At 42.5% G+C, this 14,359-nt stretch overlaps 1 protein-coding gene across 1 annotated transcript in view; it reads right to left on the bottom strand.

The window, feature by feature from the left end:
- SLC17A6 (solute carrier family 17 member 6) overlaps positions 1–12,740 on the bottom strand; it is a 39,541-nt gene extending 26,801 nt beyond the window's left edge. Inside the window, exons 1-3 of the mRNA XM_028517462.2 lie at positions 11,455–12,740; positions 8,460–8,712; positions 6,723–6,841 (exon numbers count right to left, since the gene is read on the bottom strand). Coding sequence (XP_028373263.1) covers positions 6,723–6,841; positions 8,460–8,712; positions 11,455–11,540 — 458 coding nt within the window. The 5' untranslated portion in view covers positions 11,541–12,740. The remainder of the gene's footprint in view (positions 1–6,722; positions 6,842–8,459; positions 8,713–11,454) is intronic.
- Positions 12,741–14,359: the final 1,619 nt, after the last annotated feature.

Here is a 14,359-nt window from a genome sequence, read left to right as displayed (position 1 = left end):
GATCATACCCCACCCCCTCAGGGGGAGCCAGAGCTAGTGAGGGTGAGAGAAGCCCGGGTCAGCAAACCACGTGCAAGCCCTTAGGGACCCCTCCCCCTCTCAAACATCTATTCATCTTGTGGAAAGGGTATTTTCTTTTGTCAGAAAAAGGAAGGCCTTTTCTGCATTGCCCTAGATACCTAACCCATAGGGCCCACAGTGGAAAGGAAGCTAGATGCTTGATAGGCAGCGAGATGAGGGAGATGGAAATAGTCACCTCTGGCCCCAGAAAGACTAGGAAACTATTGACTGTTTTTCCATCAAATGAGAATAGTGGTCCCTTGCAGGAGACTTTATGTTTGTAGTCTGAATTATTTTTTCACACAAAAGGAATTTGCAAATGTTTCTCACTGGAAAGGTTAAGGAATCCTAGCTTGCAATGAATGTTGCAGTAGACAGGTAAGTAGAGAGGGAAAAATAGATGACAAAAGATAGATAGATAGATAGATAGATAGATAGATAGATAATAGATCATAGATCATAGATACATACATAAGTAGACAGAGTGTATTTGTGTGCCTTTTTGGTGATAAGACTTAAGATTTCCAACACATGCTTATTCTAATAAATAAAGCACATCTTTATTGTTTTATTTCTATGAAGGAAAAAGACAGAATAGCTCCAGCAAAATCATTTCTTTCTGGGCTTAAAATATGAAGGTATTGTGTTTAAAGTATCTTTGTTTCCCTCTTTCTGAAAATCATTCTCACCAGAGGATTTTTCATAATTAAGTTAGCCAGAATATTTACCAAAAGCATATCAAATTTCATTTTTATATGTGCAAATGCACATCAGTAAAGTTTTAAAACCCATCCACTTGAGCACTGGCTGGTGTGGCTCAGTTAGTTGGAGCGTAGTCCAATAGACCAAAAGGTCACAGGTTTGATTCCTGTTCAGGGCACATACCAGATTTTGCGTTTGATTCCTGGTGGGGGCATGTAGAAGAGGGCAGCCACAACCAATTGATGTTTCCCTCTCACACTGATGTGTCTCTCTCTATCTGCCTCTCTCTCTCTCTCTCTCTCTCTCTCTCAAGCAATGGGAAAAAAATCTTCTCAGGTGAAGATAAAAAAAATCCATGGATTTGAATCTGTTCATTTTTGTGCATTAATTACTCTTTTATATTAGTAGTATGGATTGAATTGAATCATTCAAAATCCCAAGGAAGAACCCTTCTTCTTTGCAGAGAAAAGGTCAAAACTACCCCCCAGCCAAGCTCAAACCTCTGCAATCTTCTAGGAGCCCAAGCTGCCAAAGGGGCTGGGTTTCCCTCTACAGATAACCACACTATTTGTTTAAGTCATTATCAAGATTGGATGTTGCATTTTGCAGAGAGAACAAAATCACTCATGTTGTGGCCAAATAGTTTGGGAGCCAGTGAACACACAAAAATACAGTATGTTTCTCCTGCCACAAAAAAAAAAAAAATCTAAGCATCCCTTGGGCCTACTAAAGGCTTCTCTGTCTAATTCATGAATTTCTGTCCAAGGTTTGGGGCATGATAGATTGTGGGCACTGATTCAGAGAGCAGATGGCTCAGCTTGCTGCTGAATGAGAACTTTGCAATGAAGCACATAATACCAGGCAGAGATGTTAAATTTCAAATAGATGTAGCCTGTGGTCATGTACTATGGGACACCTGAGTTTTAGTCTCAATTATTTTGTGACCTTGGGCAAGTCATCACCTCCCTGATTCTCTAGTCCCTTCGCTGGCCTGTAAAAGGAGAGGATTGGATTAGATGAGCCCCATCCAGTTCTACTCTGGGTTCTTTCTGTCATGGGGAGTTCACACTATGTCACAGACACATGCAATCCTCAGTCTCTTATTCAAATAAAGAACTATTTTTCTTTAGCAAGAGTCAAGCTAGAAACCCCAGAGATATCTGAGAGGACAAAATTTGCACTAGGAACTGAACCTTCTTTAAATGAAGGATGGGGGAGGGGAGATAAATAGTAACTCAGTAACTTTCAGCAGAGCAGTCTAACCTCCATCTAAGGGGACGTATAAGCCTGGTTAGAATTCAAACATTTCATGCACTCTCAATACTATTGGCTGGAAGTATTTTTTAAGGCAACTCTTTAAATGCCTTCCTATGAGACATGACACCTCCAGTGAACAATATTATTAATGATTTGATGAGAAAATAACTTTAAAGACAGAAATCTGACATGTGAAAAGAAGCATTTTTATCATAATAAAAATTACCCTTTGTATTACTAATACTAAAAGTAAATTTAAAGACAGGTAATGCAGAATGTGCTTAAGGTATTTTAATGTCTTTTTCTGAACCTAAGATTTCATTAATAATGAACGGCCAAAGGCACTTGTAAAAAAGTTCACACATGCTCTCTTATTTAGCTGTCATAACAACCATATCAGGTAGGTATTTTGGTTAGTTCCCTTTTACAGAAATATAAACGGAGGCTCAGAGAGGTTAAATAGTGTGCAATGTCTTTAGTTATTAAATAGCACATTCAGGAGTCTGGACCCATACAGTTTGCTTCACAACCTATATCTTAACCAATCTGCAATACTGTCTTTTGTTCTTAAAAGCCACTGATGCTTTGTTGTGATGTCTATTTTATTTATTCAGCTAGAATCTATCATGGGCCAAGCACTCTCTGAGATGCTAGGTATAGAGCATTAAAAACAACATGTGCAAAACTGCATGTTTTGTCATGGAGCTTACATTTTATAAGAGAAAGATAAACATCAAAGAAAAAATAAGTACAGTATCAGTAAAGCCTGTGGCAATAAGTGCTCTGTAAAAAAACTATAGCGGGGTTGGGAAATCAGGAGAACAGGAACAGATTAGGGAAATTTTTTAAACAGGGGTTAAGTAATATTGCCACCTAGACTAAAGAAGCAAGGATAGTCTTCCTGGATATAATGCCACCCATTAAAAACATAATGTTAGCCAAACTTCCTTTGGTAATTCTGACCCTCTTTGATTATGCCCACTGCAAAAATTCCATTGTTTTTCACATTAAATATTTGCCCAGCAAGGTTCTTCTCACTCTCTCAATAGAAGGTAAAAATAGCCCTTAGCCATTCCATACTTGTAAATATGTAGACTGATGTAAGCTCCATGCCCTATGCTGTTTAAAGACAAAATTAATTGTCTCCAACACCTTTTAATCACTACATACATATGATCCCATCTGAAAACATTACAGATCTTGTGAGGAGTCTTTCTTTGGTTCCCCACCCCAAGGCCCTCCATGGAGATGACTAAATGCTCCCTCCCAGGATGTACAATAGCCCTTTAAGGAGAGACAAAGGAAAAAATGATGCAAGAGCCATCCTGGGCAACTGAGATTTTTCTCCCCAGTGCTCCCTCATTTCCTGCTCTCCATAAACAGGAAAGCAAGAATACTTAGAACTTGACCAGACAAAGAACCAAAGAACCAAGAACCTGTGTTCTGCCCAAGCATGGGGCTGTTTTGGCCTCACCCATTAAATGGAGGTGCCAGATATCAGTGCTGTTTGTTTTTCATTGAGAAATTTGCCTGGCAGGGTAACCAGGAGCCCTTCTCTCTTGAGGAGGTGTCTCCACGCACCTCAGTCCCTCTGCTCCAGTTCTGCCCTTAGCAGTGATGGCAAACACTTTCCAAAGTGAGTTTCTTTCCACCTAGAGGGAAAGGAATCTGTCTCCAATTTCTCACCCCAGGGAAATTTTGTTCTATTATTAAATGACCTACAGGGAGAAGCTTATTTGAATGGGCATACAATACTTGTAGGTGGAAAACTGGTCTTGCTGTGTTGTTTTTACTATTTTGAAAGGGATTATGTAATACAAAAGCTTGTATCTGTCAAACCAATTCTAAAAATCCCTCTGAGATTTTGTGTGTGGTTTTTTTTTGTTTGTTTTTTTAAAGACTTTTTATTTATTTATTTTTAGAGAGGGAAGGGAGGGAGAAAGAGAGAGAGAGAGAGAGAAACATCAATGTGCGGTTGCTGGGGGTCATGGCCTGCAATCCAGGCATGTACCCTGGCTGGGAATTGAACCTGTGACACTGGTTTACAGCCCAAGCTCAATCTGCTGAACTATGCCAGCTAGGGCTTGTGTGTGTTTTTTAAAAGGCCTTTTAAGATAAAATTTTATACAGCATATATAGGGCTAATCAGACATTCACCAATGTATTAATAATACGTGTTTCTGGTGATTAAGTTATTTACGATTATTATCCTTTATTTTAAATATACATTTTATTTAGTATGTAGTACTTTTTATAGATTTATTGGGGTGACATTGGTTAATATAGTGATATAGGTTTCAGGTATACAATTGCATACTACATCATCTATATATTGCATTGTGTGTTCACCACCCCAAGTCTAGCTTCCTTCCATTACCAGTTATTCCCCTTTCATCATCTTCTACCTCTACCCGCCCCCTTTCCCTCTTGTAATTACCATCCTGGTGTCTGTATCTGAGTTTCTTTTCTTTGCTTAATCCCATCACCATTTACTTTTTTCAGTTGGAAAAGGGAATGTTGCAGAGTCTTAAAACCTGTTTTCTTGGGGAGGCTTAACTGGCTAAAACATTTGTAATGTTTTATTATATTTTTAATATGTAGCAAAGATGTCAAAATCCTAAAATGTAATAAAGAAGATAATCTATAATCTTTGATCTGCTCATATATTTTACAATGAGTTTTAACTTAGTTTTCTCAGTCTCATAGAACAGAAAACACTGCATGTAAAAATATTAAGTTCCTCTCTTTTAGATACTCATTTAAAGGTAAGGTGAATACAGATAAAAAAAATCTAAATTTGGGAATTTTTCCTTCAGGAAAATGTACCAAATAAATTAGAACCAGAGTCAACACCAGTCTCTTCTTTACTGAACATGACACAAATGACAGCAATGAGCTTGCTTTTTTTTTTTTTTTTTTTGAACCAGAAAAACCTGTTTACTGACCTTCCAGTTTTATAACCAGGAAAGCTGGGGCATCCCTGGTGTTTTTTTCTTGGCAGGAAAATGTTAGCATTGTAACATTTGGCAAGCTGAAGCTTTGGACTCTGAGAAAAACTCACAGGCACAATCATTAGGTTTTCACTTTACATTTCATTGAGTTTTCTGTAACATTTTTGGGTTTCAGTGATTTGTTAGATATGTATCCCTGAAGTGAAAATATTTCCTACAGTGTGTTTGGAGTATCTTTCCAGGAAAGTTTATTTTGTTTCAGCAAATATTTTATTAAAAAGAAACAGAGTCAGAACACTACGCATTATGAATATGAAAGCCAAAAATGTAACAAGTTCATTACCAGTAAGATTTAAAATAATAATTCCTTTAGATTTTATTGTTGTTTTTTGCCTAATATAGCTTATTCTGATTTATCCCATTTATAAAAAATTGAGTTCTCTATACAGTTAATGCTTTTCATTTTAAACTAATTCCTTTTAAAAAAGAATATTTGTCTCTTGATGGGCCTAAGAGCACTAAAACAGCACTATTTTTAACATATTGCACTCTCCTCTTGACATTTTGAAGGACCGTCCAAATCTTCTCTCTGGAATCATTAAGCCTGAAACAAATTTCCAGGAATGTCTTCCTAGACCTTGGCGACAACCGGGAAATCTTGGGTAGGAAGACGCCTCTGGGAATGGGACCGTAGGCGACTAAAGCCTCTGGAAGTGCGCGGGAAATTACTGAGAGATGAAGAGGGATCCGTTCACAAAAGCAGACAAGAGATCAGATTAGAGAGGTGCCCAATTCTAGATCACTCGCCACCTTTTGGGGGAAGGGAGGAGGTGAAGGCATAGGTACAAGGTCTGAAGGAAGACCCAACGTCTCCATTTGGGGTCTCGAAGCAGCAGTAGCTAGAAGGGCGAGTGCATTACCAGATTAACAATTCAGATTTAAGGAGCACTGATTTTTATTTACCATAATGCACACAGTAAAGCAAATGAAGCTGTCTCTCGCCCTCCCCTCGGATGGCTGTGCCCTTTGTCACCCCCGCCCCATTAGTTCTTACGCCCCAACAGTCCGTGTGCCTCTGCAGGTGAGGCTTGGAAAACTCCTGAGGGCTGACCCTAAGACCTCGGCTCGCAGCCACCACCGCAGCGCCGCTGGAGGCCGCAGGACGCAGCTGAGCGCCTTCTCCGCCCCGCCCCTACTCAGCGGAGCTCATTAACAGGTGGAATCACACCCACGGCGAGTAAAATCCCGCCTGCCTCCATAGAAACAAGTCCTTCAGACCCAGAGCACCATCTGGGCGGGCTCTCCGTCAGGGCTTTCGACGTGCCCTGCCGGGAGGTCAGTGCCGCAGGAAGCCGAGGCACCCGCGGGGCGCGCTCGGGAGAGCGCTGCACGTGAGGCCCCCACCCTTCTGTGCACCCGGCCTCACAGTCCCAGCACGGCCTGCTCACCGCCTGGCCTCAGCTCCTTCCAGGCCTTAACGCACGTCGACTATTTTGTTAAAGGCCAATGCAGACGCGGCGGAGAGGAAACCACAACGTGCGCCCGCCGAGGAAAGCCCAGATCTTTTCAGGCGCCTTATTCTGGAAGGAGGCACCAGCAATTTCTGTTGCAAGAGGGGGCACCAGGGAATGAGGAGGCCTGCCCAGGAGTTCCCAACCCGCGCGGGGCTGTCGTTCCCGCCCACAGTCTCCGCTGCGCCTCCTGAGGGTGCACGCTCCACGGCCCCGAGCCCGGGCCTGCCCAGCACGTTACCTGTTGGCTGCCAGCCGAGACGCGATGTAGCCGCCCGGAATCTGGGTGATGATGTAGCCCCAGAAGAAGGAACCGTGGATCATCCCCACGGTTTCTGGGTCCCAGTTGAATTTGGCTTTCTATGGGAGTAGGACAAAAAAAAATTTAATAAGCAAATAAAATAAAATGTAAAAACCGAGGTGGAGGGAGGGAGTCTGGTCAGTGCCTGGGTTGAGATTCACTTTCAGTAGCTCTCCAGCCGAAGAGCGCTCAGTCCCCAGTTACTCCCTGCATTTTGAGCTTGGGGGAAGGGAGGTCTTAATTTCCGTTCCATGACAAAACAGAATCAATACCTTTTTATAGACAGGCAATGCCTCTTTTAACTAAAAAAAAAAAAATCGTGCTCATTTGAAATGTGTTGTGATTAAGAGCAAAGCTGGGAGCTCTGGCTTTGCTCTCGGAACACTGTTAGGCGGGTCGGATCGCCTAGGTGAATGAGGAATCCTCAAGGCTCCAGTTTGGGAAACTCCGACTCCCGGTAAGAGATTCCGTTAGCTGGCGGGGGGGTAGAGAACACCCGCCTGCGTGCTTTTAGCCGAAGCCAGCCAGTGCGGAGACTAATGGAATCGCTTGGAGAACCGAACTCAAACTGGGAAATTCTGGAGAAGGAAGGTGGGGAGCTTGGGGTGGAAGGTCCGAGGAGATCGTAGGGGTTAGGAAGGAGGATGGTCCCAGCAAACGGGGATGGGCGTGGGCCGGAATGACTCGGAGTAGCCCGGAAAATTTGGGGAGTCAATGGAAAGGGAGGTGTTGCTCAAGGGTGGTCAAAAGAGGCCGAGAGGGGTGTGTCCGAAGGTCGGGGCCTAACTCCACCCTCCGCAGCCCGGTTGCCTGCACCAGGTGAACCTTAACGTAAACCAGGAGGAAATACCTGCGGCGGAAAGGGGAAAGAGCGCTTATTCCGCCCGAGTAGCCCCCTTTTATCCCTTTGAATGAAATTGTGAAACCAGGCGCAGGGTCTCCCAGAATGTCCAGGGCTGGTCAGCGCTCACCGCTTCCCACCCAAAGCGAATGCAGAATTAATGCTCCCAACCCTCACTCTGCCTGGTTTCTGATCACTCAGATCCCTAAACAAGAAATACGGACCCACGGGTTTCTGTGACCTTGAAACTGACCCTTCTCTTCCTAGGGGTTACCCAACAAGCCCATTGTAAGATGATAGTACTGGATTCCCAAGACCCCAACATGTGCCTGCGCCGCAGCCCCTCTCCTGGCCAGCCAGGTCGACGGCTCCAAAAGGCCCCTGGGAGGGAACTGCCCAGGTGCACACCGTTGATTTGACTTGGTTTTCGATTTTGTTTCATTTTCATTACTGAGAATGTTTGGCTGGAAATGGAGGAATTCTGCGGGAAATTATAACTAATATGATGCCCTATTTCTCTGAGTAAAAGAAAAATGTTTCGATTTCGATTTAGCAGCATTATTAAGCCCTAATTTCCTGTTTCTCAAAAACCGAGGGAGATACACTCTATTTTCCACTTTGCGAGTGAGAAAAGGAAGGCCCAGAGAGCAGAAGCGACTTGATTCAGGAGAAATAAGCTGGCTGGTGATGATGCTGGACGGGTGCATTTTGAAGGGTAGCACTAGAAGGGGGCCGAGGGAGCTTCCAGGCCTTCCTCACTCGGTAGGGGAAGAGAGGGAACCGCACTCGTAAAGGGGATGCGGCTTTGCGCGACCACTCGGCCGGCTGTTGCCTACCTCCTTGATGACCTTGCCCCCGCGGTGGATGGTACTGTTGTTGACCATGTCCACGATGGCCACGCCCAGGTTGCAGCGGATGCCGAACGAGATGCAGAAGCCTAGGCCGCTCATGATGGCGATGATGTAGCGGCGGGGCAGGCCGAAGCACGTGCAGTCGCACAGCGGCGCCTTTTTCTCAGGCACCTCCAGGGGCTTCCCATCCTCCGTCAGCTCGATGGTCTCCCCGGCTTCTTGCTTTTTCTCCAGCACCCTACACGACAGAGCGGGGGGGGGGGGGGGAGGGGGGAGGAGAGGACGCCTCGGGTTAGGCACCCCAGACGCTCGCCAGTTCCAAATTCCCAGGGCCCATTAGGGCTGAGGGGAAGGGCGCTGACCAGCTCCCCCAGCCTCCGGGGTGAGGGTACTGGACAGACCCGAGGCTTCAGCACCTCCCGGGCTCTCCAGCCCCTGTCGGTACCCTCCCCACAACCGCATCTCTTCAACTTTAACCCCTCCGGCCTCTGGCCTCCAGTCCCCATTCCCTCGGGATGCAGACTACAGCACCTTCATTCATACACACAGGCCGCTTGGGCCTAACTTTCTTGCCGGGTCTGCAGTTTATGTGGGTTACCCCAAAGGCGGCTTGTGAGCGGCTGTGTAGACCTTTCTTCGCCGCAGTGCTTCATTCACCCCGGCGATAAGGTGTTTTATCCAGCGCCCCCCCCCACGCCCCCCGACTCCTGCCAGCCGCTCAGGGGCCGGCCTGCCCAGCCCTGGCCCCACACCCTCCCTATCCCTTCCTTCCCGGGCAAATTAAAGCTTTCTGGGATGAGGACGCAGCGGTCCCGCCCCCCAGCTAAGCCCAGGATCCCCGGGGATCGAGGCCTCTGCTGCCCGGTGCCCACGCGGAGCAGGTCTGTGAGCGCTTTCTCTGAAGGATTCGAGCACTCTGCGGCCCTTCCTCCAGCCCCAGGGTGCCCATTCACGTTCACTCTCCCATTGCACATCTTACTTTTTTCCCTCTGACACTCGACTTTGAAACAAAGGCCTCCGCAACATATGGCCGACACCTAAGCTTCCTACTGCCAGAACATGAATAATTAATTATTCACAATCTTGCGTCATTACTATCTCGGTTACAAACACTGAAAAATGCCACGGGCCCATTTCCAAAGACTTAAAATGCGACTCCCAGGTTACAAACGCGACCCCAAATCAACTCGGTAAGAGGTTCTATACCAAGGTAGAAAGTATCATATTTAGTTTTTGTTTTATGTTTTTAAATTTGCATAGCATTTCACAAGATTTCACCCGTCTGATTCAGTTCCTTTTAGGCGTTCATCCTTGGGGGAAAGGGGTAGGGGAAAGCGGAGTGATAGAAAGCTTTTAGTAAAAGCTGATAGCATTATTTTAGTCCACAGTATATTTGTGAAATTTCTTTAAAAAAAAAAAGATGAGGGGTGTGAAGGATAACATCACCGTTGACCCTTGAGATGGATATTTTCAATATTTAAACAAAAGCCTTTCCGTTTACAATTTGCAGATATTTCAACTTTACATATCATTAATTTTTATTTGTAGCATTTTAAATGATATATCCAGACACAATTGTCTTCCCACACACATGTAAAGAAAATGAAATTCTAAGATCAATTCCAAGAATGCATAGCTTGGGAGATGGCTGTCAAGCAATTTGAAGCTACCAGGAAAAAAAAAAGTCAGACTTTCAAATTCTACAGAATAACACCTGGGAATAATAGGTCACTAACATATTTGCGATTCTGTTAATCCTTATTCCTAAAGTCCAGTCTCAACTGGAGAACATAGGGCAATATATTCTAAAAGAGAAAATTTTAACTAATGCTATTCGATTTGTTTTTATACATTGGCTTCATAAACTCCTCTGGCAAAGTTGAACTCTGCACCTGAACTCCCCACCTGATGACAGTTGGGCTGGGAAAGAACAGCTCTTTCCAGGGCAGCTGGGGGACTGCAGGGCCCTTGCGGTATCTGCTGCCGCATAGGTGCATGATCTAGCCTGCACGAAGCCCACCAGAGCCAAAGAGATTTGGAAAATTGGAAGGAGCGTTGGTCATTTTCTTTACATTTTCTATACCTTTCCAAAGGCTTCAATTTCTTAAATGTGAATATTAGTGCTCTCTTTGAATCGTTTATCTTTTTTTTGTTTCTGCCCTCTCTTCTTGATTTTGCTCATATTTTCAAGAAAAAGTGTATTCATACAATACCTTGAAAGGATTTCAGATTGTGAAATTTGCAGCATAATTAGTACAACTACAAGGAGGATAAAAATATTTTAAATAATTTCCAGTACTTTCAAAGTCATTTTGCTGGTTACTATTATGTTTTTTCTTGTAAGTACTGTGACCTCTTCCATGCAAGAAATAGACTTCTAGGAGAGGTCAAATGATGAAAAATACATATACATTGTTTCAGATTCAGAGAGAAGAACTGCCTCAGCTATCAATTATTGATATATTTTGATTCCTCTTCCTTCTTTACAGAAGGATGATTCCACTGGGAGGTTCACTACAGTGGTTTTGAAGCTAAGATATAAAAAAAACTATTTTTTTTGCCATTACTCTTTGGAATTTCTTGATTAATTTTAAAAGCTTCTATTTTTAAAATTCATTTGCCTGCATCAAAGGAATTGAATTTAGTGCCACTATAAGCACCAAAAGAAAGGTTCTTTGAACCTGTACTGGTCATTTTCAATTGTAAAAAGGATAAAACCTGGGGAGGAAAGGGTGAGAATCTGCAGGTACCAAACAAAAATCACACACTCATACACAAAGCAGACAGGTTCATTTAGCGCAACATTCCTGAATAAATAAGCAGGTTTCCAGAGTAGCCCTGATCCAGCAATGAGCAAGAAAAAAAGACTTTCCGATCATATTACATTACAATCTCTCTAAGCAACCAGGGTTTACGGAAATAGCCCTGCAGATTTTTTTCATGCTGAGCCCCAGGAAAATATGGGTTTGCTTTTTCTTACCTGTAGATCTGGCCGAGGGATTTTCCAGCAAAATTCTTTAGCCCCTCTTTTCCTGGGGTTAAAATCCTTTGTTTTACCGACTCCATTCTTGCAAAGACTGGTGTCGGGCTCTTGCCAGATTTAAATAGTGATCGCTACAAAAGGCGAGAGTTGCGCATATTGTCTTAACCCCTTAAGGTAGTTGTGGGATTTTTCTCCTCAGCATAATGGCATAGATGTGTCTTCCAGCAAGAGTGCGAGTGAGAGAGGGGAGGCAGAGTGAGAACAGAATACAACAGAATAGCTGCATGCAACCCACGGTTTTTTTTTAAATAGGAGAGTTGGTAGACACAATCAGAAAGTCTCATTGGAAGGGGAGGTTCCGGTGGCAAAGGGCGCACGCAGTGCCATGGTATTTGGGCGGGTGCCGATGAGACCTTGTCCTGGAAGTCAATCCACTGAAAAACAATGTAAATTCCCGACGTTGAAAGCCTTATTGCTGTCAAATCTTCTGGCTTTTAACAGAAGGGTGGAAATAGCACAGAACCCTTGTGTAAGAACAAAGACAAAAGAATGGTACTTTTTAAAAATATGTGTATATGCTGTAAGGAGCAGAGCACTTCCAAAACTCATGGGAGCATCATAGGTCTCAGGTGAGCGATGTTGCTATTAGTTTTTTCTCCTTGCCTACGATCTCCTCCCATCACGCCGGCGCAACTCTGCTCTGCGGTACAGTTGAATTAAGATGGAGAAAGCTTGCAGCTCTTTGAGGACGTGAGTAAATAACGGATACACAGATCTGATTGAGCAGCGTCAGGGAAGATTTTTTTCAGCACAGCTGACAGCGCCGTCCGGGCGCGGCTCTGCAGAATGGTTCAGCACCACGGACAGAGTCAGTTTCAGGAAGTGAGGAAGCTTCCTTTGGCTGACCAGATTGCCAACTTTCTGTAGGAGCTGGATCGCCCTGACCAAGAACCCTTCTGGGGATTTTCAGAAATGGATGCTATGGAGACCAAGTGGGAAGATGTCATCATCGCCAGAGTTTTCAGGAAGAATGGTACATTTGGCTCTGCAAGGGAGGAAGACTTGATTAAAAACTGAGAAGTTACTTCTAGTCTACCTTTTACCCAGCACGCTAATATATCTGTTTGTTGCAAGGAAGGAAGATTACAACATATTTTATTCATGTTTGTGGTATTCTTGAGCACCTGGGCTCCTTTGGATGTGAAATATATGTACACAAAATGCATACTTACATTGTTCATGTATTTTGTTTTAACCCTTGATAAGAAAGTATGAAGGAAGGAAGAAAGGAAGGAAGGAGGGAAGGGAGGAAGGAAGGACGAGAGGAGGGAAGAAGAGGGTGGAAGACAGAGAGGAGAGACAGAGAAAGGAGAAAAAATGAGAGAAAAGAATATCTGCAACTTCAGTGCCCTTGGTTAAATAAAAAACAGGTAGTTTAATATATATTCCTTGGAATTTTGTGATTCTTCACTTAACTAGTCACAGCACACTACTGAACTGTCAATGTACCGATCAAATTTGTGGCTATCCATTGTGCCTGTCAATAAGTAAATGCTGATGATATTTTCAAGATTTGTTTTAAATTACTTATATTTCTTTAAAATATATTTTTGTAACATTTTCTCCTAAAACATAATTATAAACATTCAGGTAAGACATTTGTTTTCACATATATATGTATAGCATCAATAAATTTATTTCATTAAGTAAAGCAAGAAAAATATGTTAGCTTTATGTTAGTTATTAATGCATTTAACATGAATCACAGTCCTTTTATGGCAAATGATTACAAAACAGTTTGCCCTTGAACCACATTCTCAAGGTTGAAATATTTGGATTTTATTTAAACCAACAGGGGGAGTAGATTTTTTCTTAGGAATCCAGGAACCAAATCTCAGAAGTATGGCTCTGAATACAGAATCATGTAAGAATGTTCCCTGAATAGGCTAAATAATACAACGGATATATATACACATAATAGATGGCTGAAAAATTATCAAAAGTAGCTAATGCTATCTATCATTGTTAAATTTGATAGTTGTCACATGAATGTGTATTAAATACATATCTCCTATAAAACAATATTTTTCTAAAGCTCTGGAATGCCTCAAAATAATATCTATCCCCAAAGGTGATCAAGCATAAGTAGAAAAAAAGACACTAAACTACCTCCTTCCAAACAAAGGATTCAAGGTAGTCAGGACACAACTTATCTAGGTGCTTTTCAGAACATCTGTTTTTCATATCTTTAGTGACCAAATTTATTAAATGTACTTCATTTAGGAATACCTGTGATTTTAAAATTCTGGAAAGTTATGCAAAAAAAAAAAAGAAGTTAAATAATTATCTGTGAAGCTGGGGTGGTGATATAAAAAAGACTTCTTCTCCTAAGCAGTCTTGCTTAGGTTTTACCCCAAATGTCTAGAGATCTAAACTATGTGATTGCTAAGTCTGCATTAAATATATATATATTTATATTATTTACATATGTATAAATAATCTGAGGGAGCACCAAGCAATACAAGTCTAGCATGAAAACATTTTTTTCTATAGTAATATAATCACATTCCCCTTAATTGAAATAAATGTCAACTGGATCTCTCTTCCATTCTCTTAGTCACAAGATGAGTGCTTGAATAAAAATTACTGCTAATATTTATTTATTCAGTCTAAAAATATTCATTTTGTGCCTAGAATGGCATCAGATTCTGGGAATGTGCCCTGAAAGTTCTTACAAACTACATGGGAAACAGACACGTAAATAAAATTACAAATAATTATGGGCAAAATTGGACAAGTAACCCAGCCTAGGAGTGAAAGTATGGAGAAAAGATTTTAGGAGGTAATGTTTCCTTGCCTGTCTTAATATTTTAAGAGAAACTTAGCCCCATGAAAATGATAG

This window comes from Phyllostomus discolor, chromosome 6 (genome assembly GCF_004126475.2).
Source record: "Phyllostomus discolor isolate MPI-MPIP mPhyDis1 chromosome 6, mPhyDis1.pri.v3, whole genome shotgun sequence".
Taxonomy (NCBI): domain Eukaryota; kingdom Metazoa; phylum Chordata; class Mammalia; order Chiroptera; family Phyllostomidae; genus Phyllostomus; species Phyllostomus discolor.
Note: the sequence above shows the minus strand (reverse complement) of the source record. Positions and strands in the feature narration are given on the sequence as shown.